The sequence below is a fragment of the Vulpes lagopus genome, chromosome 7 (assembly GCF_018345385.1).
Source record: "Vulpes lagopus strain Blue_001 chromosome 7, ASM1834538v1, whole genome shotgun sequence".
Taxonomy (NCBI): domain Eukaryota; kingdom Metazoa; phylum Chordata; class Mammalia; order Carnivora; family Canidae; genus Vulpes; species Vulpes lagopus.
Window position 1 is genome coordinate 19,939,515 of NC_054830.1, and position 25,842 is coordinate 19,965,356.

General features: G+C 52.9%; 2 protein-coding genes across 12 annotated transcripts in view; both read left to right on the forward strand.

Annotated features, from left to right (window-relative positions):
- The window catches only part of DOCK3 (dedicator of cytokinesis 3), a 525,841-nt gene extending 505,615 nt beyond the window's left edge, over nt 1–20,226 (forward strand). For 7 of the 11 annotated variants that reach the window (XM_041761983.1, XM_041761985.1, XM_041761987.1 and 4 more), the window contains 13 exons: nt 115–281; nt 409–495; nt 966–1,145; nt 1,771–1,854; nt 1,978–2,094; nt 4,264–4,385; nt 5,828–5,966; nt 6,484–6,631; nt 10,435–10,553; nt 11,716–11,803; nt 15,610–15,729; nt 16,264–16,346; nt 17,137–20,226. In XM_041761983.1, the coding sequence (XP_041617917.1) occupies nt 115–281; nt 409–495; nt 966–1,145; nt 1,771–1,854; nt 1,978–2,094; nt 4,264–4,385; nt 5,828–5,966; nt 6,484–6,631; nt 10,435–10,553; nt 11,716–11,803; nt 15,610–15,729; nt 16,264–16,346; nt 17,137–17,646 (1,964 nt within the window). In that variant the 3' untranslated portion in view covers nt 17,647–20,226. The remainder of the gene's footprint in view (nt 1–114; nt 282–408; nt 496–965; nt 1,146–1,770; nt 1,855–1,977; nt 2,095–4,263; nt 4,386–5,827; nt 5,967–6,483; nt 6,632–10,434; nt 10,554–11,715; nt 11,804–15,609; nt 15,730–16,263; nt 16,347–17,136) is intronic. The other 4 variants (XM_041761984.1, XM_041761988.1, XM_041761989.1 and 1 more) reach the window with 4 other exon arrangements.
- Nucleotides 20,227–21,112: 886 nt separating this feature from the next.
- MANF (mesencephalic astrocyte derived neurotrophic factor) lies at nt 21,113–24,878 on the forward strand. The gene is given in 5 exon segments (XM_041761069.1): nt 21,113–21,165; nt 21,167–21,342; nt 22,069–22,196; nt 22,911–23,052; nt 24,453–24,878. Coding segments are annotated over 5 exon segments (669 nt in total). The 5' UTR covers nt 21,113–21,127; the 3' UTR covers nt 24,638–24,878.
- Nucleotides 24,879–25,842: the final 964 nt, after the last annotated feature.

The following is a 25,842-nucleotide window of genomic DNA, read 5'->3' on the forward strand; positions in this document are numbered from 1 at the left end:
CACCAGTAGGGGACAGGGACTGTGGTATTCTCTTCTCCTTTAGGGGATAACGGGGGTGAGTACTCAGATCCATTTCTCTGGCAAGCCTGGGTTTCCCCTTTACTTCCTGCCCAGACTTGCAGATCTATGCAGTGACACCCATTCCAGATTATGTGGATGTCCTGCAGATGGATAGGGTCCCAGATCGCGTCAAGAGCTTCTACCGTGTCAACAATGTGAGGAAGTTCCGGTACGACAGGCCTTTTCACAAAGGCCCCAAGGACAAGGAGAATGAATTCAAGGTGAACAACTCTAGGAAAGCCGGGCAAACCCCACTTTCTCAGAATCTCATCTGTGTCTTATCCTTCAGGCAGGCAGGCACAGCAAAAATTGCTTAATGGCCTGTACCCGCCTGTGCCCTCCTTACAGAGCCTGTGGATCGAGCGCACCACATTGACCCTCACCCACAGCTTGCCCGGCATCTCTCGGTGGTTCGAAGTGGAGAGGAGGGAACTGGTGAGATATGTTTCAGATGTGCTGACCCTCAGCCCTGGCTTTGGGGACCTTCCTTTAAGGACTGAAGATAGAAAGCGAGCTTCAGCCACCTGCCTGGCTTGGGCTGCCACAGGCCAATCCTATGCCTATATCCTATACAGAGCTGTACACCTTTTCTCTTTGAATCCTCATAACACCCCTAGGCAGCAAGTATTTTTAATCTCCCAGTTTACATATGTGGAAACTATTCTCCGAGGTTCAAGAAGCCAGAGCTCTCAGACTTCAGAACTGGTGCTCTTCACTATTTACTGTACTTCTAAGTACCCACAGATCAGAAGAGAAAATTCAAAAGAGGTCAAGGAATCTTAAATCCACAGGAACAAGGGTGGGAATCAGCACCACTGGTCTTAGATCACCACTGCTCTTAAGACTATGCTAAGAGAAGGGTTGTCATTGTACCTGAGATGACACTGTATGCTGTGTGCCCTCAGGTGGAGGTAAGTCCTCTGGAGAATGCCATCCAAGTGGTTGAGAATAAGAACCAGGAGCTACGGGCCCTCATCAGCCAGTATCAACACAAACAGGTGCATGGCAACATCAACCTGCTCAGCATGTGCCTGAATGGTGTCATCGATGCAGCTGTCAATGGGGGCATTGCACGCTACCAAGAGGTGAGCTAGGTCCTGGACCAAACCCATGATCTTGCTGGGAAGGTGGGTTGGGTGCCTCTTCTTGAGACTCCAACCTCCTAAGACAGCCTTCCCAACTAGCCCTCTCCTCACTGTGCCTCAGTTGACTGAGGATGGTCCAGGGGTAAGGCTTTTAAGTTCCCTACCACTCCCTTTTCTGTGGCCTGGCTCTCCCAGGGGACCTTCTCTTCTTTTTTATTCTTTTTTATAACTCTGGCAGATGGGTAATCTGTCTGACTATGGAAGGTGTTAAGTGGCCTCCAAGAGGAGCCCTGGAGCTCAGCCCTTCACAAGAAGCAAGTTGTGTGTGGCTAAGAGAGTGGTCCTACACCCTGGCCACCAGCCCTGTCTGCCCCACCCAGACCATCCAGGCTCCCTGAGGGAGCCTCCAGGCTTAAATTATTTGGCTACCTTCAGTCCTTCTTAGGTACAAAAAACACACCTGTGATTGTAGGAGGTTCAAGCAGGCCAGACTAGAGATGGTGTGTATACCTGTGAGGAGGGAGGATCTGCCTTTCAAGAGGCACCTTACACTCAGGCTTCCCAGACCTCCTGTAAGTGGTAGTCCTGGAAAGAGTCTTCCCTGACTTAGCCTTTCCTTTCACAGGCTTTCTTTGATAAAGATTATATCACCAAGCACCCAGGAGATGCAGAGAAAATTACTCAGCTCAAGGAGCTCATGCAGGAGCAGGTATGTCTTGCAGAGCTTAGAGGCCAGTGGCTAGGAGGGAACAGCTATGTACCACAGGATGCCTGTAGTTCTCAAGGGCTACCCCCTTGGCTTGCAGAGTGGCCTTGTCTGTCACCCTAATAGGTCCACGTCCTTGGAGTTGGGCTGGCAGTTCACGAGAAGTTTGTGCACCCAGAGATGCGCCCCCTGCATAAGAAGCTGATTGATCAGTTCCAGATGATGCGTGCCAGTCTCTACCATGTAAGCTGATCCCTGTCATGCCCCTGCTGCAGTAGAAAAGGGTGTCATTTCCTGCAGAGTGCCACAAGCCAAAGGAAGGGGAGAAGGGTGGGGAATGTGAAGGAAAGCTGTTCCCACCACAGAGGGGCAGGAGGCAGAGGTGAGTGCTCTAACCAGGGGAAGGATGCCCAGGATCCCCTCATTCACTCCCCTCCCTGAGGAGGAGTAAGATTCAAGGGAAAGAACATTTTTCAAGATACTGTGCTGGTGACGAGAGATTTTCATATGAGAAAGAAAAGAGCTAAAGTATAAGGCCCACACGTAGATATCTCTTTGGAGATATTTTTCATCCCAAGACCCTGCAGAGGTAAGGCATAGCCTGAGCCAGCCCTCTCTCCTCATCTCCCTCTTTCCCATCTTTCTCTCGCCATCTGCATGCCATGTCCTTCCCCATCCCTCTTCCTTCTCTTTACCTTTCCCAAATTCTACCTACTTTCTGTCTGTCCATCCCTCTTCCTCCAACATGTCTGGTAACCCAGACTCACATCTGACAAAACCTAGGGTGAGCCCAGGCTCCAGAAGCTCTCCCTGACTCTAACCTGGCTCTTAGGCCTCTGTGGCAGAGTTTGGCCTGAGGAATGATTCACACAGGCAAAAGAAGAGCCTGTATTCCAGGACTAGAGTTCAGTGGTCTTGAGCCCCCTGTTTACATACTCTTACCCCATTTTCAACCATTTTCAAAACACTCCAAGTGTTTTCTAGAAAAACTTACCTGCTGAACAGGTTGGCTGCCAGATCTCAAGGGGTGTGAACCCAGGTACTGTGGCAAGGGAAGTAGCTGTTCAGTGTAGGGCAAGGCCATCAAAAACAAGAGTTTCTTATTCAGGGATGATCACTGGGCTGGGGGAAGCTGGACCATTCAGATTCAGTGGACCTGACCTGCCTTGTTCTTGATGGTGGAGGTTCTGGTGATCTCAGGCCCCCAGCCATTCCTGCACAGGTATAGATAGCATGAAATGTAAAAAGAGAAAAAGAAATTTGTCTGTAGTTTGACAAATGGGTACATTTTCCAGAGCCTGAAATTTGTCCTTTTTGTAAGGATTCTGTCATGGTATTTCAGGGTGAAACATGCAGAGAAAGTGTTTCCCCCTTAAAATTAAGATGTCCATTTAGTAAAGAACTGGGTAATAGCACTGAATCTGGTGGGTATTCCATTAACTCTCATTCTTGGCTGGTCTCTACTGTGTGCAAACTTTCACATCACAGCAGGTGACCCAGGCAGACTGGAGCCTGGCCAATGAGGTGAGGAATGTTCTCTGCCATGCAAGACTGTTGGGTCACTGCAGTAAAAATCAGAAAATACTCACCTGCATACATCAGAGTCACCAGGAAACACGTGCAGGTGTTTTTCCAGTTTGCGCTTGTTTTTCATTTCACCATGTTGTGGCAGGAGGGGGTTGGAAAACCAGCTGCTTCTTCAGGTCAAGCTCAGAAACATCCCCAGTAGGACTTATGACCCACAGATTGTGAAGGATTGAAGGAATTTAGACAGTTGTGCTTTGTTTCTCCAGAGTCACAGATAGGAACACAGACCAATGTGTGTTACCCAGGAGGGTTTGGGTTCAAAAATTTCTGCTAAGATGTCTGTCTACTTAATAAGAATTTAATCATGCCAAAATAGAACTGTACTGTTTTTTCAAGGACTAATATCAGGATTTGGGATCCTATCTTCCCATAGACTGTGTCATAGGCAACTTAACCCAGGTCCCTAAGAGCCGAACCATTTAACAATCCAAGAAACCCAACTTCTGTAAGAGGTGCCCACTGTCTGACAGCTGATAATCAACTCTTCCTCTCCTGCTCCCAGCTCTTATTACTCTTATTCTGTCCTGAGAATGCCTGTTAACACACTCCTATGAACTCAGAGCAATGTCAGCTTCTTCCAGATGCATTCTCTTAGTGGGACTAACCCAGGGCCTCCTGGCCTCTGGTTTAGACTCCAGTGCCATTAGAAGGGTGTTTTAGTCATGAAGGGGCCATTGCCCAAAAGTATTCAGCAGTTCAGGTTCAACCAACAGTATCAGATTCTTTTTCTTTTATATTTTTACCACCAGCCCACACTCTGCCCACTCACCCCTTAATTACTTACTCATTCTTTACTCTGATGAAGGGGCATTCATTTCTCAACAGGAGTTTCCGGGTTTGGACAAGCTAAGTCCTGCATGTTCAGGCACCAGCACTCCGCGGGGAAATGTCCTAGCATCCCATAGTCCCATGAGCCCTGAGAATATCAAGATGACCCACCGGCACAGGTATGGCCTTAGGGCTGGGGAGGGTCCCCTCCACAGAGGGAAGTCTAGATGTCAAAGGTCAGAGCTAGGAAGTCTGAAATAGTAAGTAGGTGTGTGTACTTGCTTACATACTGTCTTACTCATGGCACACAGCAAACACACAGCTCTTGCCACAGAACCCATGCTCACATCCAGTCATTCTGGGTGACAAAGGAGTGTGCATGATATCATGAGACCACAGAGGAGGGGGCATTTGGGGTAAGTCTAGAGGGATAAGTAGAAGTCTGTGAGGCAGAAACGAGCTGAGGTTAAGAGGGTGATGAAACAGGATCTGGGAAAGAGACAGACACATGCAGATGCCTCAGGAAGTAAATAAGCCAGCCTGGTCATCCCCACCAGCAGAGCCTCGTGGCTATAATGCAGGATTCCAGAACATGGAAGGGGGACAGTTCCAGCTCTAAATGGGCCATGTTTATTCAGGCCTTTGGACCTGATCCCAAGGGGAATGAGGATCACTAGGCGGTTTAAGGGAGAAAAGCGCATGGTAAAGTAGAAACACATCAAGGTGTAGCTACTCTGGGGAATCCCTGGGTGGCTTAGCAGATAAGCTCCTGCCTTCAGCCCAGGGCATGATCCTGGAGTCCTGGGATCAAGTCCTACATCGGGCTCCCTGCATGGAGCCTGCTTCTCCCTCTGCCATGTGTCTCTCATGAATAAATAAATAAAATCTTTAAAAAAAAAAAAGGTGTAGATACTCTGAACTCAGGAGTCCTGGTCTGTCTGGGCTCAATTGGAGATGCTCCAAGTTTCCAGGGCAGGAAGGCCAGCTCAGAGGAGGAGCCAGGGAGAGGAGCCCCTCACTCTTGGGTTTGTTTTGCAGCATAAACAGTCAATCAGCACAGACTGGGCCTCCATAAAGGAGATGGAAGGAATGAATGAGGGGCTGCCTACTGTTGATAGAGGAGAGTATTAGCAAGCCTGTGACCACACATGTAAAAAAGCCAACAGATGGTTGCCAACCAGCTATTTAATAGCTTGCCCATTCCAGGAAGATGCTCCTGGCCTAGGAGCAGATCCCAGCAGGGGGTGGCTGCTGGCTCAGACTAACACCCCATAGCAAGGGGACCTGGAATCCTTGACCTGATTCAGCATATCATTTTCAATCCTTCTGAGAAATTGCTGCTATTATCAGACTGAGTGGCCATAAACCATTTAACTCCAGGTGGAGATATTGCCAGCCTACTATTGGCCCTCCCAGACCAGGGGAACCCTGAGCAGCAGGTTGGGCTCACAACTGCTCCAAACCTTAGATAGGCATAAGTATTAGGTATGAAACCCTCCAGGCCACTGGTGGCTGAGGCTCGAGGTGATTGTTTCACACATCCCCTTACATTGTCCTACCACCTAGCAAGGTTTCTCAGCTCCAGGCCTGACTCCTCCCTATTTACCACTCTTGTTCACAGCCCCATGAACTTGATGGGCACAGGCCGCCATTCATCATCCTCTCTCTCCTCACACGCATCTAGTGAAGCGGGAAACGTGGTGATGCTGGGTGACAGCTCCATGGGCGAGGCTCCCGAGGACCTATACCATCATATGCAGGTACCAGAGCTGTCCAAAGAGAATGGGCCAGGGCACCATACCTGGAGGACTCACCTCTCTACTGGCTGATTTGATCTGAGCACTGGCATCACTGCTTAGTTTTCTAGTTTCTGAATTTAGAATACCCAGAGCCAGTAAAACTGCCTTCCCTCCACACATCCCATGTCACAGTTCCCAGGCTTTATTTCCCAAGAAGGAAATCTAGCTTCAGTCCTGGTTGCTCTTAGAGATCCCATGGGAGAGGTCCTCCACCAAATTGCCCTCCTTCCTTGGCATTCCTGACGGCTAAGTCCTGCATCCTCAGTGGGCACCATCACTAAAGTCAACCCAACAACCCTGCTCCATGGGTGGTGTGGGTGACCCTTAGTCCAGCCATTAACCTGGCCTCCATCAGACCTAGGGTATTACATCAGACACCGGGTCTGGGCACCTCATGGCATGAAGAAGCCAACTCTGGGTCAGCCCTACAATCCTGGCCATTGAGACCTCTATCCTGCTGATTTTTCTCCCTTTGCAGCTCGCGTATCCCAACCCCAGGTACCAGGGCTCAGTCACCAACGTCTCTGTTCTGTCCTCGTCCCAGGCAAGCCCTTCTTCCTCCAGCCTGAGTTCCACTCACTCAGCACCATCCCAGATGATTACCTCTGCCCCTTCCAGTGCCCGAGGTAAGGAGGGCAGGGCGCTGCTTGCAGAAGGGAGAGGAGAGGGCCTCATGAGCCCCACCTGTCCTCCTCTCATCTGTGGCTCCATCTTTGAAAGCGGCCCTGGGACTTAGAGAATGCTCCCCTTTGAGCACTAAGGACTCAAGGGTTCCTAGCCCTGGCTCTCTCTCTGGCTGGCTCCAGGCCCTGCTCTGAGCAGTGGATGTTGCTGTGCTGCCACAGAGGTGGGCCGCTGTCACATCTCCACCTCAGTAAGAAGACACACAGTCCATGAGAAAGCTCAGTTCTTTCCCATTGAAATGTTTGCAAGAATAAAAATCAAAGTGAAGGCAACAGTGAGTCTTGTCTTGAGGAATAGAATGTGAATGCACGGTGTGAAAACTCAATTTGAAGACTAAATTTAACCCTGGAAAATGTTATTCTAAAAAGTAACAACAATCAAAAAGACCTTGTTCAATTGAGAAAGGCTTAATCAGGAGAGATGTAAAAAGCTCTGTGAAAAGCCATGTATTTTGCCAGTTATTGCCTGACTTCTTATCATTTGGCAAAAAATATTGTTCTCTGGGAGCAAGCGTCTTTTTCAAAGTCTGATCCTAGTTCTCACAGTGAAATTTGATTCTCTGTCCATTTAGACAGAAGCATTTGTGGTAGAATGGTATACTTGGCTGTAGTAACTAGTGCTTCCCGGAATGACTGTGCGAGATGGCAAGAGAAGAGAGTGGTCAGAGCTCACTGGCCAGTCAACTACTGGCTATTGCTGCCAGGCTTGCAGTCTCTCATGAGCCTACAGTCAGATGTCACCTAGGGCTAGAGTCATCTAAAGGTTCAACTAGGCTGGACATCCAGGATGGATGGCTCACTCACACAGCTGATGGTAACTGTCACCTGGGAGCTCAGCTGGGGCTACTGACCTGAGTCCCTACTTAGGGCCTTTCACCCTGGCTTGGGCTTCTCACAACATGCAGCTGAATTTTCTCAGAGCAAGCATTCCAAGATACCTAGGCAGAAGCTGCAAGGCTTCTTATTACCTAGGCTTGGAAATCCCAGAATGTCCCTTTTGCCACATTCTGTTGTCTGGTCAAGTCACTAAGGCCAACCTAGATACCAGGGTGGGGAAGGAGACTCCATCTCTTCATGTGAGGAGTGGCATTTGTGTTTTGGAGGGAAAGCATTGATGGTTGCCATCTCTGGAGGCAAGCTATCACCAGGATCAAACTCCAGAATATCACAGAGAAAGGTTTACAGAAGGCCTTTCCGTTTCTGGAGTAGACATTAAATACAAAGTAAACAAAAAGGTTAAATGGAACTTGGCAGGGTATGGTGATGATGGCAGAGGCAACTAAGAAAGAGCAGGATTCACTTCAGGCTACACCATCCATGCAATCCATGTGCAGGCCAATATGGAGGAAACCATGGGCCCTGTATGTAACCTACCAGCGGTGGGCCCTATGAGAGATGATAGAGAGAAGACCTAGACCAGACATCACAGAGGAAGCTGATATTGTCAGATAATGTGGGAGATGCAGTGGAGATGCTCTGGGGGCCCAAAAGGAAGAAAGCAGTCCACTCTGTTTCTGGCGTTATGGGTGGAAGGGAAGGCCTTGAAGGAGAAGGTGTTCTGGAGGGTCCTTGGCATTGGAAGTACTTCCTCCACACCCAGGAGTGGTCATGACACCAGTGGCCTTCCTTGCCAAGCCTATTGATACTCTCTGCTGTGGTCCCTGTTGATTTGGAAACCTTCCATAAGGCGTGGAAGGCACACTCTAAACTCTTGTAAGTAGGTAGCTCCCTCTAGTGGTGAAAAGACTAATTGGGGTTAGGAAACGGGGATTCTGATCCTCCTTAAATAACTCAGTCCTGCTGGGACTTAGCTTCCTTTGGGTTTACCCAGACCACAGCTCAAGTAGTGCAGAAGTCCTGTGACAAAAAAGTTCTTGTGATGTTTAAATATATTCACAAAAAGTAGCCATCACTCTCTGCTCCCATGGGATTGGCTTCCCAGGGCTGAGGGCAGTGGGAGAGAAGTAGATGGTAGAGTTGAAAAGCAGCCGTAGCACAGAGCACCCCTTTGTTATAGTACCAGAGAGGCCCCCATCACCCGGGTTCAGATCCTCTGCAGAGCACCCAGGGCCTGCAGGCTTCCCATCCCTCCATCCTAACACCCCCAACACGTATCAGGACATTGAGTATGCAGATCTGAGGTTGGCCTGATAAGCAGGCAGTAAGCTCTGCAAGGTCAAGGACCATAGCCAGCCGCAGTGAGGCAGTATGTCATGTGCCAGATACATGCCTAGTGTAGAATGGGTGTCATTAGGAGTCATATGTAACTGAATTGGTGAAAAGGCGCACATCTCTTTCTGAGCACATTAAGTGGAGGGGAGCCCTGTCCAGAGCTGTGGATGGCAGGGTTCAGGGAGCATTCAGTTTCTTGGTGGGAAGGCACTATAGAAATCAGTGGGATTAGGAGCTCTTTTCCATTGTTCTCTAAACAGTCACTGATTATTATTATATTGACTTCTGCAAAGAATTTATGCTTCATCTTCTTAGTCTAAAATGAGTACAGGAGGGCTATCTCAAGGACTCCTGGGGCAGGCTGACTAGAGAGACCTTTTATAGTTGTGCCCTGACAGTGTGTGCACTGCACACTCAGGGACCCTGAGTCTCAGGGACACAGCACCTCCAGAGCTCCAGCTTCACCTCTCAGTTGGAGCTTATGAGCTCACCAGCTTCACAGAGGGCATGCCACCGAAGGGTTTCAACCACCTGAGCCAGCCAGAGGCAGCCAGTTTCTCATGGATGTGCTGGTGTCTGGCAGAATGAGTGGTACACATGTGGAGGGCCTTCTCAATTATCCATTCCCAAGGAAAGCCAGCAAGTTATGCTCTGTTTCTGTGGAAGGTCCCCTCAAGAACCATGGGCTAGCAGGTTTCTGGGCCTGTAGCTATGGCCTGCATTGATGGAAACTGGGCCACACATCTAGTGTGATCTGGCCTCTGTAACAGCCCCTCAGGCCAGAGGTCACCACAGAAACCTCACAGGAGAAAAGCGTGAACCAAGTCAACTCAAGAGCCTTGGGTTAAAGGCCCACAACCCTCAGCCTAGCTCCATGACTCCCAAGTTCACTGAAGGGAAGTCTCAGAGTGAGAAACCCTAGAGAGCCACCTGTGTGCAGGGCTCTGGAGCTCCTGCCAGTCTGGCTCTGGGGCTGCAGTAGGATGGCCAGCAAAGCAGAGACCAGGCTCTGGGGGCCTGGAATCTGGGAAGGAGAAGCCTCTGGGAAAAGGTGCTAGGGAGCCAGCTGAGAACAGGGCCAATGGTGTCTGGAGACGGTAAGTGTATGGAGACACAGTGTATCAAACAAGAACTGTACCACTATGTTATCTGAGTGTCTGTCTCTGTGTGATGACTCCATTGCAAGCCGGCCTGTGCCCATGCCTGGGCCCCCTGAGAGAGCCCAGATCCAGGCCACATCCATCTCCCAAGAGTGCTGGGTGCAGGGGGCCCTTTGGGGCCTGGCTCCAGTCCTCAGTTCTCCTGCCTCTGAGCATGGTGAAGGGGCTCTGTCAGTGGGCCTGCATCACCCTGGTGTACAGTATACCCACCTCCGCCGGAACGTCAGGTTCAGCACCCCTACCCCCCATCTCACCAGCAGGCTCTGCTTCATTCCTCCTGTGCTTGCTGAGCTCATCCTCACCCCAGCTGCGAGGGGACATCTACCCTGGTTCCCTGGCCCCAAGGATGCTTGCCTGCTGGGCCCTTCATCTGTGGCTTGTCATCTGTGCGTGATTGTTCTCACTTGGTTACAGGCTCTCCCTCTCTGCCAGATAAGTACCGCCACGCCCGGGAAATGATGTTGCTGCTGCCCACACACCGGGACCGCCCAAGCAGTGCCATGTATCCAGCAGCCATTCTGGAGAATGGACAGGTAGTAGACACAGACTCCTGACTGCCCTCTGCTGCAAGTTCGTCAGCCTGGGCTTTTCTCATTGCATCTGCTAGGCTTATTGTATTGTCCTCCGTGCCTCCTTCGTTCTGCCATGAGACCCTCAGAAGGCTGCTGGGCCCCTGAATGGGGACTACAGTGGCTCTGAGGCTCGGCAAGCCAGATGGAGTGCAACTGTGGGAAGAATGGTGGTGTGGTGGAGCCACTGTTGCCTGTGTAGCTATCCGTCTTTCTTGCCTGTCTCCTGGACTCCTCCCCCTAGTGGAGGAAACTGGCTCTTTCCTGTCCCTAGAAGGCAGTGGTAGATGTGGGTCTGGAGGATGGCCTTTCTCCGTGTGTGTGTAAAGGCCATCTTCACTTGGGCAAACTCTGCCTCTTTCATCTGGCCATCCATCTACCGGAAACCCCTCACTAGCTGCTGGGACTATTCCATGCCATTTGCACAGCTCTCCAGACACCCTACCTAGAGGTCTTGAATCAGAAGCTGTGGGAGATTAACTCCTTCCCCACCCAGCCTGCCTACCCTTCTATCAGAGTCCATGAGAGTCACCTCCAAGCAACTGTTACCTAGTTCCAGAGTGTCAGGAGTTGCTCAGCAGTACCTCTCTGTGCCTGATCAGTCCCGCCAGGCAGAGGGAACAGGCCTGCTTGGCAGCTGCGCATCAGAACAGTGGGTCCTGTCCGTGACTTTCTCGGCTTGAGTGCTGCCCTTTTTTCTTACCCTCAGTGCTGACTTGGGCCTATGTGAGGACCTCAGGAGGCCAAATCTGCCACTGCTGAGGGGTCAAGGGGTCCCTCAGCCCTTTCTGCCAGTGGGTCTCCCTGCAGGACAGAGGAATGCCGGTAGACACCTTCACGTGCCTATGTCCTTTCTCTTGGCCATGCCCAAGACAGCTTGGAGCCCAGCCAGGCATGGTAGGGAGGTGACTCCAATGTTGCCATGGCAGCACTCAGAGCCAGACAGCGAGGGACAGTCTTCTTTTGGCTGGCCTGAGCTTTTCAACACATCTCAAGCATGAACCCTACCACTGCTTTGATTTCCCCGTCTTCTCTTAAAATGTCCTGGCTCTTGGGCCCACAGCATTGCTCCCCAAGGTATAACTGGTTGTTTTCACCCTCTTTGATACTTCTCTCCTTCCCTCAGCTGCCAAATTTCCAGCGGGCCCTGTTCCAGCAAGTGGTCGGATCCTGCAAACCCTGCAGTGATCCCAATCTGTCTGTGGCTGAAAAAGGTATTGTTCCCCTTCCCAGGGGGCCTCCCCCCATGTCTTTTCCCATCCTGAGCGTCTGACTCTTGTCCCTGAGCACCAACTGGCCAAGGCTGTGCCATACTTCAACACCCAGGCCTGTCTGTCTGTCCAGAGTCCTGATCACCTCCTGTGCTCACTGTTAAACCGATGTCTGGCTTGATGCTAAGTTTTGATCCTGTTAGTTTATAGATCTCCCTCCCCAGGGTCCACCCTCAGAGAGGCTCCAGCTTCCACCTTCCCTGAGCCCACCTTTATGGAAACTCAGGCTGCTGTGTTCAGGCTGTGGGCAGTCACTCCTCTGGGCTCCTTCCAACCAGCCTCAGAACTCAGCCGGCCCTGTGGCCCCTTTGGTCACTCTCAGCTTGGGCCCTCAGGTACCTCTCCTTCTTGTCCAGAATAGGCCTGGGCCAAACAAGCCCCTAGAAGAATGGGAAGGACAGACCATGGCAAAGTGAATTTCCCAGAGACAGTCATTTCTAAGGGAGGCCCAGGTACTCTGAGTCTAGTCTTCCTGTAACCACTCTGGCCAGTGGCTGCTGTGAGTCCGTCTTATACATTGCAGGCCCATCAGCTTGGGCGTGAGGCTGGGCAATCCTTAGAACAGAGGCTGTGTGGATAGTGCACTTTTATGTGGTGTTCTGCCATAGCAAGCTGATGGAAGAAGCAGACTTGGACCCACAGGACCTTGGCCCAAAGCCTCACATGAGGAGATCTGAGTTCATTTTAACCCAGAGCAATACCTTTATGAGGACTGTGCTAGCACACCTGCCACCCAGAACCTGGCCCAGACCAGCCCCCCTCCCTGTAGCTTCCCCTCCCTCTCCCCCATATGTTGGAGTGTAGGGCACACTCAGTCCCTGGGTATACAACCTGCTGTCCCATCAGAACCTGTCCTTAAAAAGCTGTCATGTTGTCATTGCACCTCCTCACCAACTGCTGTCTGCTATCCCCACTGTCATTGTTCCTTCCTCACTCACCACTGAGGACAGGCCTCTGTGTCTTCTTTAAGGAGACCAGACACAAGGTCCACAGCCTCAGTGGCTGGTGGACATCAGCACCAGGTGCTCAACCATAAAGACCACGGAGATTCCGGCTGAAGATGCTTTCCTAGCCTCAAGGCGGCACATCCCTGAAATATGCAGCCTACCTGGACCCTGCACCTGTTACAGAGTGCCTCAGCGGCCCAAATCCACAGTGCCTTTTCTTCACCTGAGATGCGGAGCCCTCTGACAGCTAGCCAAGAGCACAGACAGGCTCAGAGCTCAAATGGGTGCTGGTGGCCAGACCAGGACTCTACACCAGCTGGACACAGAAAAGCATCAGGCCTCAGACCAGGCTGCAGCAAGAAGCTGGACACGCCCACCACAGGTGTGGGAAGGAAAGAGTCTGAGCCCACTGCAAGCACGTCCACTCCACAATGCCGGCACTTCGAGGGCAGCAAATGAGACATTTACCTAGTGGGAACACACAGGCCAGAGTAATAGCTCCCTAAGTCTCTACCTGGATCCTCCAGGGCAGGAGCTGTACATACTTGTCACCATTCTTATCATCAGGATCCTGAGTCCCACAAGGACTCCACCTCTCACTTGTAGTCATCTCTCTTTGCCAGTGACTCCCAGCCCAGATAAGCCTGCCCTCAGGGCTGTAGGCTGTGCAGTGGGGACCTCAGGCCAGTGCTGGACCTCTGTTAACAGAAACAGAGAGAGAGAGAAATGGCCAGGCCACAGCAGGGATTGCCCCCCCTCTCCTATGCTAAGTCACTCTATCTTAGATTTTCCACTAGTCCCAGTGTACTTGTGCCACATAACAAAAGTCCATAGGCCTCATTACTCACTAATCTCAGGCTACAAGGTGAACTGGATGACTTTTGGTTCACACGGAGTGACTCAAGCAGGCACCCTTTGTAAAGCACTGCAGCCTTGCCAGCTTTCTTCCCCCATAGCCTCCCTTGCCTGCAGGTTTCTTTTGGCTCTTGTGGGTGAACTTCTATGGCCCCACAGGTCTTCCAGGGCCTAGATGTACATGTGAGGTCTTGCACTGTTAGCACCCCTTTGAGGAAGCTGCCCATACCCATCTCCAAGCTTCTTAACTTCTGACATTAGGTGACTTTCTTTGGAACCTCTCTCTTTGGAGATAGAGAGCTTCAGTGCTGAGGACCCAGAAGCTCCTGCTCCATTTTGAGGAAGCCTATGTGAGAATGGGTCTGTCCTGTTCTTCCGGTGCTCCTGGCTTCCTGAGGAGGCTTTATGGTGGAATCTACCTGGTGGTGCTCATCAAACTCAGAATTCTTTCCTCTCTTTAGTCACAATTGAGGGTCTGCCCACCTGGTAACCACCATTCCCTCCCTCCTACCACCCGCCATCAACCATCCCAAGACACTGAATGGTCCTGAGAACTGAAGCTGTTCAGACAGTGGAGTTCTACTTTGTGTTTTGCTGCAGGCCCACTATAGTTCCAGAAGCATGGGGGAAAGAGAAAGGACATCACCACCTTATCCCCAGACTATGTGGGCCCGACTGCTCCTGGCCACATCCTTCTCGAAGGCTAGATTCCAGCTCCTTCCCTTCCTGAACCTCTTAGGTCCCATCAGGCCCTAGCTTTCCCCAGTCAGTACCTGGAGCATGGAGACTCTAAACTCCAGCCCCCTGAGGCACAGTTTAGTTATAGCTGCCTCAGAACAAAGCCAGCACCTAGGTGCCTGGACTGTGAGCTTCTTCCCTGCTGCTGACCGCCCCAAAGGGATATTATGCTTGCCTGGCCCCATCAGAGAAAAGGTACATTTCTTGTCAGTGGGATCTGGTCTCCAGTTGTTGGCCAACAGGATTTACATCCTGCAGAGTAGCACCCTCAGAGTTCAAGTTCCAGCCATTCCTCTTTTTGTCTCCCTTCCTGCAAAGTCACTCACCCTAGCCATAGCTGGGGGACGAAGGGGAAGCATTCTGGCACTGAACTCCTTCCTTAGCATAGGTAGACACTCTTGGTTTCCCCTTGTCCAGTGCCCACTCTACCCTGTATCCATGACATGTGGGTGCCAGGAACTGGGCCTCTCTGCAGGCCTAAAAGCACCATTGGCTCTATAGTCCTCCCTCTTCTTGGGAAGCTGCCAGTCCAGCCAGACATGAGCCACAGCTCTTGAGCTGTATACTCTTTCCTCCAGCAGGCACAGTGAACACTAGTCCTTGCCTGAAAACCCCTGTGCTTCCCAAACCCAGGCAGTAGGCAGAGAAGTAGTAAGATGAGCACAGCTTGTTTGTTACCACAGGCACCTTGGAAGACAGCCCTTGCCCACCCCCTATCCGTGCACTAGCTCTAGGAGGGGTGGTCTCTGGCTCCCACCCACCATGCTCCCTGCTTTTCCCACTGGGCCAGGGCAGTTGGAGAGCCCTGACCTGGCTCTGGGGAGGAGCTCTATGGCCTGCTGTATGTCTGCATTCTCTCATCAGCCCGTTCCACTCTGCTTTGCTCACTTCTTCTGTTCTCTATCCTCCTCCTGGCAAGTCCCAGAGGCAGATTCTTGCTGTTTGATTCTTGCTGCCCTCTCAGCTTTCTCCCCGAGTACTCTTCAGATGTCAGTTCCCTCTGTTGCCATCCTCTTAAGCAGCTTCTGTCCCTTCTTCATGGGCTACAGTGTCTCACTTGGCCAGCATTTTTAGAGGCTAGCATGCCGTTCTCACATGTGCTGGGTACTTAGCAGACACCTGGAGAAGCCATAGGCTGTAGGACAGGCTTCTCCTTGAGGATGGCTCAAGAAGTAACCTCCCTTCATGCCATCTGTTTCCACCCTTCAGCGGTGCCAGCAGCCCCCAGCAGCTGGAGCCTGGATAGCGGAGCCCAAGAGGCCCAGCCCTTCCTGTCTGCCCACATGGGGCACATCCTGGCCCCCCCAGTGCCTCCCCGAAGCCTGCATGGTAAGAAGACCTCCAGCGGGTCCCCCAGATAATCCCTGGGACAGACTCTACTCAGGGGCAAGGGCAGCAGAGCCCTCCAAACTAAGAAGATGGGCCATTCTCTGGGCTGACTCAGCAAAAGAAAACACATCCCAACCACAGGAAGGATCCTGCTGGGCTTTGGGGTCAGTGAGGTTTCCGAGTACAGCAGGTGAACTCAGTAATGCCTTCCCAGCCAGCGGGGCTGAAGACCATGGAACTCACTGTGCTGAGCCCGCTGCCTACCAACTTGTTAGAGAGCTGCAGTTGCTTGCAGCCCATCGTTCCATGGGCTCTGACATACTCGACTTTCTTGACCTTTTGTGTGGCACAGGTGTCTTTTACTCCAGGAGCCTGTTTTGGAGAACTCCAGTGAAAAGAGGTTTTTCTGTGGCCTTCAAGCTGAGGGGTCCCCAGGAGCCTCTTCCTATGGCTGCCCAGTTGGCCCAGCAGGATATGCTGGCACACAACCCAAGAAGGGCCCCAGCTGAGGCTCTGGTTCTGTTCCCTTTGCAGGTCATTACTCCCTACACTTTGACGCCTTCCACCACCCCCTGGGTGACACCCCCCCAGCCCTGCCTGCCCGGACTCTGCGCAAGGTAATGTACTGAAGCAACAGCCCCACCAGGGTGTGAGAAGAATCTTCTCATCTCCTCTGGAATCACCTGGCTCTACAAAAAGAACTGCAGTCCTCCCCTGCTCCTCTGTCCCAGAGCTCCCAACCTGGCAGAAGCTGGGAGCAGCCAGAGCCATGCTCGGGATGCAGATGACTGATGTGTCCTGCAACCAAAGTGACAGGGACAGGGAGGTTAGAGGGTCCTGGGGACAGCAACACGTGGGACCCAGAGCACAGAGTGCATGGGCAAGGGGCAGTGAGGGGCTGGAGGGGCTCCTTGCTGACACCGTGGGGTATTGGCACACTACCCTTCAACAAGTAAAGAAATATGCCCGTGGTAGAGCATTTTAAACTAGAGTCCAGTTAAAAGCAAGAAGCAGGAGGCAGCAAAGCCTCGTGAAAACTCATTCATTTTTCTGCACATTGGAAAAGATGGACTCTGTCACAGATTTTAGCAGCAGAATGCATTCATCTGGCCCATGGTCCCTAGGATTCTTTCTGCTGTCCCCAATGGCCTGATGACCCAGCCCTTTTGTCAGCACCCCAGAGCCACAGGGTACAAGTGCCTAGCAACCAGGGCAGGGCCATTTTTGCCCACACAAATGCAGCTGATTCTGGGGCTCCACTAGCTTGCTGGGGGCAGGGGGAGCCAGGGGATGGCTGCTAAAGATGCATGTGTACAGCTGATGTGTACAAGTGCCTGGCCCTCTCTTCCCACGGGAGCCAGCCCACCTGGAGAAGGGGTTCTAACGTGCCCACCCTTTCCTTTGCAGTCTCCTCTCCACCCTATCCCGGCCTCCCCCACCAGCCCCCAGTCGGGTCTGGACGGCAGCAACTCTACACTGTCTGGCAGTGCCAGCAGCGGCGTGTCCTCCCTGAGCGAGAGTAACTTTGGGCACTCCTCGGAGGCCCCACCTCGAACCGACACCATGGACTCCATGCCAAGCCAGGCCTGGAACGCCGATGAAGATCTTGAGCCACCCTACCTCCCTGTCCACTACAGCCTCTCCGAGTCCGCCGTCCTGGACTCCATCAAGGCCCAGCCATGCCGAAGCCACTCAGCCCCAGGGTGCGTCATCCCTCAGGACCCCATGGACCCGCCTGCGCTGCCCCCCAAGCCCTACCACACCCGCCTGCCGGCCCTAGAGCACGATGAGGGCGTGCTGCTACGTGAAGATGCCGACAGGCCTCGAGGCCTGCACCGCAAAGCCTCGCTGCCCCCCGGGAGTGCCAAGGAAGAGCAGGCCCGCATGGCATGGGAGCACGGCCGTGGGGAACAGTGAGGGGCGGGTGGGGGGGTGGCTATGATGCCGCCCTCAGTGAGCAGCTTGCCCAACCACTCCAGGTCGGAAAAGCAAGTCCCCCCCCGCCAGGGAGCCAGAGAGGCCTGGCACTCAGGAGAGAACCACCCCGAGTCTACGTTCTACTGCCGTGAACTCGTGTGTTGCCATGTGCAGAGGCCGCAGCAGCATGAAGGCTTGTGGCTTCTCTTTTTATTTCATTTTCTACGTTTCCATTTCTATGGGTTTTCCTTTCTTTCCTTTGTGCAGTAGATGCTTTCTTCCTCCTGCAGTTCCAGACCACGTGGAGCTATTCGGAGATATTGCACAGACAGAATTGCTTTGCAGCTTTGTGGGTCCCAGAGGTAGGAGCCCAGGCCCTCCCTCCAGGACAGAGATGCACAGAAGAATGGAAATTGCACTAGGGACTTCTTCCGTTGCTGCATGGACAGAAGAGCTCATGGTTGTATTCAGGGATTGCAAGGACCACGTGGACTACACGTCACAGGTGGACAGGGGAGCTACAAGCCGTTTTGCACAAATGCCTACCCACCTGCCCAGTCTTGAGTCAAGGAGTGTGCAACTGAGGGGCTGCTTGGGCCATCCTGCCAGCTCAGGCATGTGACCTGGCCTAACTGCACGCCCAGGGCACACTGCCAGGCTTCCATGGGCCAGCCCTGCCTCCCACTCTACCTTGGACTTTTCCCTCCATCACTTTTATTTCTGACCATTTGCTCACTTCCACTCTCAATACACCTCATGTCCTGCAGGAGCCCCCTTGGCAAATGGATCTGCAAAGGTGATTCTCTGCCCTCTGGGGTTTGTGGGAGGGGTGTTGAGCCAGAGTGATGACCCTAGCCACCTTCCTCCCCAGGGCCCAGGAGGCCAAGTGTTGAGAAAAGAGCTGGCATAGTAATGAGGCTAGGGTGTGGCAGGGGCCGGAAATCCTCTGAACTTTCAGAAGTGGCCAGAATGCCTGTCATCCAGCTCCTGAATCAGGGATTTTCAGCACTACCTCTGAGCCGTGGGGCTGGCTGCCCAGCCAGGCTTCCAGCCCTGAGGACTCCTGGTCAGGTTCAGCAAGCTCCTGGGTAAAGGGGGTGGGACGGAGCTCCTCCTTTTGGAAGCAGAGAGCCATGCAGGTTGAATTATCCTCTCCCAAGTGGCCAAGTGCAGTCGTCCCTGCCCCCCACCCCTTGCTCTAGGCCCTTAGGGACCAGCACTCAGGGTTCCGGGCGGGCAGGAAGGCAGTTTCTCCAGCCTCCCCAGTCTGTTGGGAAGAGTGCAGAGGTATCTTTATAGGAAACTCTTTCAGGTCAGGGCACTGATTTTCCTCTTGGTTTATTATTTGGGGGATAGGGTGGGGTGGTAATAGTATTTTACCAGGGTGCTTCTAAGTTACTCTAAAAAAAAAAAAAAAAAGCCTACAGATAAAATATTTTTCTTTCATTTGCCTGAGTTCCTAACTTTGATGGTCACAAGGCAGCCTTCTCCTTGTTGAGCAGGTGTGTTCTCCCATAGTTCTACTGGCCTGACCTCCGTGGCCAGGCCTGGGGCCCTAGATCCCATCCCTTCCCCACAGTTCCTCTTTCCAAACAGACAAGGCCAGTCAGGGTGTTCTCTTTTAAACAAACGCCAGCTTACTGAACAGGAATACCAGCAAGTAACTTATTGGGAAAGATGGAGGGCCACTTACCTTCAGGGCATCTGGAGGGTGTTTCTCACCAGTGTGGGCCCTTTCTGATACTGTAAGGCTGGCTTCAGGCAGAGTGGGTCAGTCATGGCAACCTCAACATCAGAGGGCAGGCCTGAAGCATCTGGTGTTCACAAGTGTTACAGGGTCAGGGGCTAGCTCTGGGTATGAGTTTTAGGTAGGAGGGCATCTTTAGATCTTAGGGCACTTCTGAACATCACTCCCTGGACAAGGCAGTCATCACATAAGAACATCGACCTTCTCCACCTGGTAGCACAGGATAGTAGGGAGGGGAGTGTGGGTTGCTTTGGCCTTGCTTTTTTATGCAAGGTGAACTAGGTTTGTGTTTTCCCTTTCCATTTTCCCTAACTGGATGAAAAGGACATAATCCAAATCCCTATCGTTGGAGAACGCCAGTCTGAGGGGAAGTGGGAGGTCAGAAATGAGAATCCTCTGAAAAGATTGTGAAATACTGATTTTCATTCTTTCAAGCTTATTTGTAAATACCTATTTGAATGCTGTGTATTTGTACAGGAATTTGAGCAAAAAATGTATAGAGTGTGATGTCCAATTGGTATTCAGCCCTATAAATGTGTTTTTAACCTCTGGCATTCTGTGCTTATTTAAAATAAGAAAACTTCTAACCATTTCTTTTGTGTATTTATGTTTTAAAAAAGTGATTTAAAAATGATCTTACCTGTACCAGAAAGCAAAGTTAAAAAAAAAAATTTGTACTAGTGTCCCAAGAAGTATTTTACTGTATATATTGTGGTAGCATGTTCTAAATCCAACAAGTAATGTGAATTTTAGATGTAAATATCTGCCACTTGATTTTCCCCCTTTCCCCACTCCCTTGACTGCTGTGAAATGAATTAAAGATGAATACCTGATACTGACCCACTGAATTCACTGAATGGGAGCAGCCCAAGTGCCCCTCTCCGCCCCTCGCTGCTGGGCTCCAAGCCCTTTAGCCCCATAGGAACCTCTGCACCGAGCACAGAGCCAGCCTTACAACGTCCTGCCTTGCGCCAGCCAGCCAAGCCTCGCACTCGAAAGGAGGCAGCCGGCGAGGAAAGCCCCCTCCAAGTGCCAGTCGGCCGACCTACTCGCGAGGCGCCCCCCGGCGGCCAGGGCCCCGAGCGCTCCCGGGGAGGCCGGCTCGGATCACAAGCCGCAGCGCCCAACCGGGCCAGGCGCTCCCCTGGGGCCTAGGACGGCAGCTCGGGGGGGCCCTTCCTATGGAAGTCCTGCAGCCCAGCGTCTGTCCGCCCTGCCAGTGTCCGGCCGGCCCGAACAAGGCGGCCTCCGGCCTGAAGCGGACCTTCGGATCTAGTCGGCGGGCCTCGCGGGCGCGGGAGCCTGGATCCCCCGCCCACGGGATTGTGTGAAAAAATGCAAAGAAAAGGAAGCGGCCCGGAGGCTGCCCTTGGGCCGCGGCTGACTTCACAGCCGCTGGCCTGCGCCAAGATTGGGACCGCCGGGAGGGGAAGCCCGCGGGGTTTTCCGGGAGGGCGTGGTTCCCAGAGCAGGGGGTACTCAGGACGGTACAGCGGGCGCAGGGGTGCGGCCGACCTCCCCTCCAATCCAGGGCGTCCGGCCTCAGCCGCAGCCGCTGCCCCTACTCAAGATGGCGGCCCGGGCGCTTCCGCCGGCCCCGCCGCCGCTTCCTGCGGGCCACCCTGGTTCAATCAGCGGCCGACAACTGTCTAGGGCCAAGGGCGGGCGACGCTACGAGCCAATAGGGAAGGGGAGCGTGGAGCCGCCCGTCTGGGCTCCGAGGCCCGTGGACCAATGGGAGCGCGGCGAGTAGGAGGGCGCGGGGGCCGCCCACCAATGGGGAACTACGGCGCGCGGCCGGGACCTGGAGGTAGCGCCGCACGGCGGGCGCGGTTCAGTCGGGCGGCGGCGGAGGCGGTGGAGGATGTGGGCCACGCACGGGCTGGCGGTGGCGCTGGCTTTGAGCGTGCTGCCCGGCGGCCGGACTCTGCGGCCGGGCGACTGCGAAGGTGCGGCAGGGCCAGGGTCCGCGCCCCGAGGCCCGCCTGGCGGCGGCGGCGCCGAAAACCACCGAGCGGCCGAGAGGCCGGGGTTGGAACGGGAGGGGGCGGCGACCGGCCCCAGCGGGGTCTGTCCGAGGGGCAGACGCCGGCCTAGAACATAGTTCCTGGGCCTAGGAAACTGGCCCGACAAGAAAAAGTTGGGACTAGGTCGTGCAGAAAACTTGGCTTGACATTGAGAGAACGCCGGAGTTTTTGTCGTTTCCCATCACTGAGCAGAGGCTCTCCCAGGCTCAGGTCGGGAGCCCTAGGGCCAGCCGTGGGCACCGCGCCGGGCCCGTGGGCTTGCGAAGCCGCACCTCGGGGTTCGGCGTTGTGTTTGGAAAAGAGAAGCATTTGGATCGTTTTTGTCTTCGCCCTCCGGCTTGGCCTCTTACGAGGTCACAGTCAGTCCATCTCAAGGACACGTGTTCGTTTTCGCCTTAAAGTTTGTGGAAGGAGCAGGGAGGAGCCGTGTGTAGGTCACCGGGTGATGCTCGTACCCCGCGTGCCCTGGGTGTACGGGGGGCGGGGGGACCCCAGCAACTTGGAGCCAGGTTGAGTCGGGCACCTGGGAAACCCCGGTGATAGAAAAACTCACCTCCGTGTCTCCTGTTAAAATTGCTGACGGAGTTCCCTCCTGGTGGATTGGGGTACAACTTGGTGATTGCTGAGCATGTCCCCTCTCTTTTCCAGTCTGCATCTCTTATCTGGGAAGATTTTATCAGGACCTCAAAGACAGAGATGTCACATTCTCACCATCCTCTATTGAAAAAGAACTTATAAAATTCTGCCGGGAAGCAAGAGGCAAAGAGAATCGGTTGGTGAGTAACTGGTTACCCTCCCGGGCTGGCCCTGTCCACTTGCTGTTCAGGAGGTCCTCTGTTCTGCCCGGATGCTGGTGTGGGACGCAGGTGCTTTCCTGCGGTCTGCAGTTAGGATATTTTTCATCCTGTTAGAATTGATCAAGCACCTACTATGTGCTGGGCACCGGGAGTATCAGCGGTAAGAAATGACAAACACATGGCGTGAGATAAGGGTCCTGGAGAAAATGACCAGGGTGCTCTGGCAGAGAGGGTGGGTGCTGATTTAGGCAGAATAGTCAAGAATCTTTCTGAGGAAGAGTCGTCATTGTCGGACAGGATAGAGCATCCCAGGCCAAGGGAACAGCCTTTGTGAGTACCAGAGGCCACGTGCGAGGACACAGGATAACAGTGGGCACAGGGTGGGCTGGGGCTGAATTGAAGACAAGAGCCCTGACAAAATGACAGCTTTTGTAGCTTTACTCTCCCTGGCGGTTGCTGGTTTGTCTGTGTAAAGGTCTGAATCCTGGTAACTTGTAAACTTACTTGGAGGCTGTCTGCTTGAGGACCGGGCATGTATTAAGAGCCCAGGGTTTACACTGACAGTCTGATGGCAGTACAGGCAGGGCATGGGAACATGAGGTCCCTGCCAGAAACAGAGGTTTTGAGGTGTCAGTATGTTGTGGAGGAGAAGGCTCTCTAGCGCCTAAAGGCCATTGTCCTCTCTTGCTGCAGTGCTACTACATTGGGGCCACAGACGATGCTGCCACTAAAATCATCAACGAGGTGTCAAAGCCCCTGGCCCACCACATCCCTGTGGAGAAGGTCTGTGAGAAGCTCAAGAAGAAGGACAGCCAGATCTGTGAGCTAAAGTATGGTGAGTGTGGCCAGGCCTATGTAACCAACACAGAGCATGTGTGCTCAGGCTTTATGGAGTTGACTTTCTAGCTGGGAGAGACCAATGAGAAACCAGAGCCAGGGTGCGTGATATCTACAGCTAGATGGTGTGAAGTGAGGGGCTATGGATCTGGCATTCTTGGTCAGTGGAGGTTAGAACAAACCTCCCCAAGGAGGGGACATTGAGCCAACTTTCAAGGCGGTAGAAGATGAGCCAAAGGGAGCTAATGGAAGAGCATTCCAGGCAGAGGAAATAGGCCGTGCAGAGGCAGGCAGTGGCATGATGTGTGGACAGGTCACAGAGGGCCTTGCAGGTTGGTGAAGATTTGGCTTCAGATCTTTAATCTGAATAAAGTTGGGAATGTGGGTTGGTTTGGTTTGGTTTTGTCCAGGGGGTGGGGGTGGGGGACAGAGAGGTTGTTTGTTTTTTTGTTTTTTTTTTTTTTAAGATTTGTTTTAGGGTGTGGGAGCCACGGAGGGAGGATCTCAAGCAGACTCCCCACTGACCATAGAACCCAATGAGGGGCTTGATCCATGACCCTGAAATCACAAGCTGCGCCAAAATCAAGAGTTGGACGCTTAACTGGCTGAGCCACCCAGGCCCCAGGGACATGGGTTTTTGAGCAAAGAAGGGATGTGGGCTGACTTGGGCTTAATAGGCTCATCCTGCTGAAGGCCCAGAAATCTTGACTATATTGAAGAGAACTGCTGTGTGCTTCTGAAGAGTGCTGGCACTGTGGCACCTCTTGTGGAAGAGCTCTCTGGTAGAACAAAGCAGGCCAGGTGCTCAGAAAGAGTCAGGACCAGGAATAGTTGTCCTTGTCTATAAAATTTAGACACCAACTTATTTTATTGCGATTCAAGTGTCCAAGGGCCTGTGTTTGCCCACTTGCATCAAGGATGTCTGGTCTCCTGAGGTGCCCTGGAACAGGGGCGGTTGGCCCCGGGCCTCTGGTCACAAGCAGTCATGGAGGGCAAGCTTCCGACCAGGGCCTATGGTGGGAAATTGGAGCTGGGGGATCTATCTGCTCTGTCACCCTGGAGCTGTCACTCTCCAGTGACTGTCAAGGCACTTGGGGAGCAGGAACCACCTTTGTCCTGTAAGGACCACATGGCCTCCATCCTGGTCCCTGGCAGCACCGCACATATGGGAGGACACTGCCCTCGGGAGACCAGCGTTCCGGTCAGTGCCCCTGGTGTGGTGCTGTGGGTGCTGACACACCAGCACGCATCTGGAAGCATCTGTCCCCCCTCCAGCCAGTAGGGCTGCTTGTTTTAAGGGTTGGGGGGCCCTGTGGGTGTGACCCGTCCCGGGACCGTGTCTGGGACAGGGAGGTGTCTGTTGCTGCTCCCACCAGCTCTCCCTGCTCTTTCCCCCAGACAAGCAGATCGACCTGCGCACGGTGGACCTGAAGAAGCTCCGGGTTAGAGAGCTCAAGAAGATTCTGGACGACTGGGGGGAGACATGCAAAGGCTGTGCAGAGAAGTCTGACTACATCCGGAAGATTAATGAACTGATGCCTAAATATGCCCCCAAGGCAGCCAGTTCACGGACTGACTTGTAGTCTGCCCCGCCTCTGCTGCCCCTGAGGGAAGGCAGCGCACCTACGCCTTCCCCACAGCCGTTTTGTAATTTATTTTTTAGGCCGGCTCCTGAAAGTCCGTGTGAAGCCTGGAGCTTTCCTGACGATGCTGGCTCTCCAGCGCCCCCATTGGGGGATTCACTTTATTCTGTTGTTGGTTTTCTCTAGGACTTCAAAGTGTGTCTGGGAATTTTTTATTAAAGGAAGAAAATTTCTAGCTGTCCTTGGAGAATTAAAGTTAATCTGAAATAGGATTTGGACCCTAATGAAGATCCCACCAGTTTATGCTTTCTAGTCCTCCAGGGCTGGAGATGCCAGGGCAGGACTGAGGCACAGGGGGGGTGCTGAGCAGGACTGGAGCAAATCCTGGAGGAGGCTGTGCCTGAGGCGCCCCCTCCAAGGTCACTTGAGGTCACTGAGGCGAAGTCACACAAGAGGAGCAGGAGGCCACACAGCTTCCAGCAGAGCCCAGGGGGTCGCATCTGGTGTTAGGAGGGAGGGGCTTTCTTGCAGGACTGAGAGTATGATTGGTGTGGCTTTCCAGGAGGATGACCTCAGTAACTGCCTGCATCCTGTACCATCACATTTCTAAGATGCTCTCAGCCTGGCTACCTCCGCCAAGCACTGTCTAGATCTGGCCATCTACGTGGTCATCTGAGTTTGTGGTCTGCTCTCAGCCCCAAGTTTCTGATGCCTAATTGGAGTTTTGCTCGATTTGCAGGAGTTGGTTTATACAAAGAATCAGTGAGAGACTACCTTTTGCATTGTTTCCCAAGATAAGGCTAATCGATGAGGTCTTGTCCCAAGTCTGGTTTTTTAGTTCATCTCCAGGGTTGGCTTTGGGAAACCCAGTTGTCAGCATGAGCTGTGACTTGGTGGAGAACCCTCTGCATCTCAGGCCTGCGGAGACCACCGGAAAAAAGGACTAAAGCAGTGCTTTCCTAGGAAGACTGCAGATCACATTTGTGCAGTTGGCTGAATTCAGTTTGCCTATGTAGGCCTTGTTACAACCTGCCGTGTCTTCCACAAATGACAACCAACAGCAGCCCCACATTCAGCACATCCTCATCACGATGTCTAAGAGGGAAAGCAAGAACGCTGAGCTACTCCTCAGGCCGAGATTTTCTTGTTTGGGGAAAATAGGTGGGCTGTTGAGATGTGACCAGCGCAGTGTGTCCTGAGCCCCT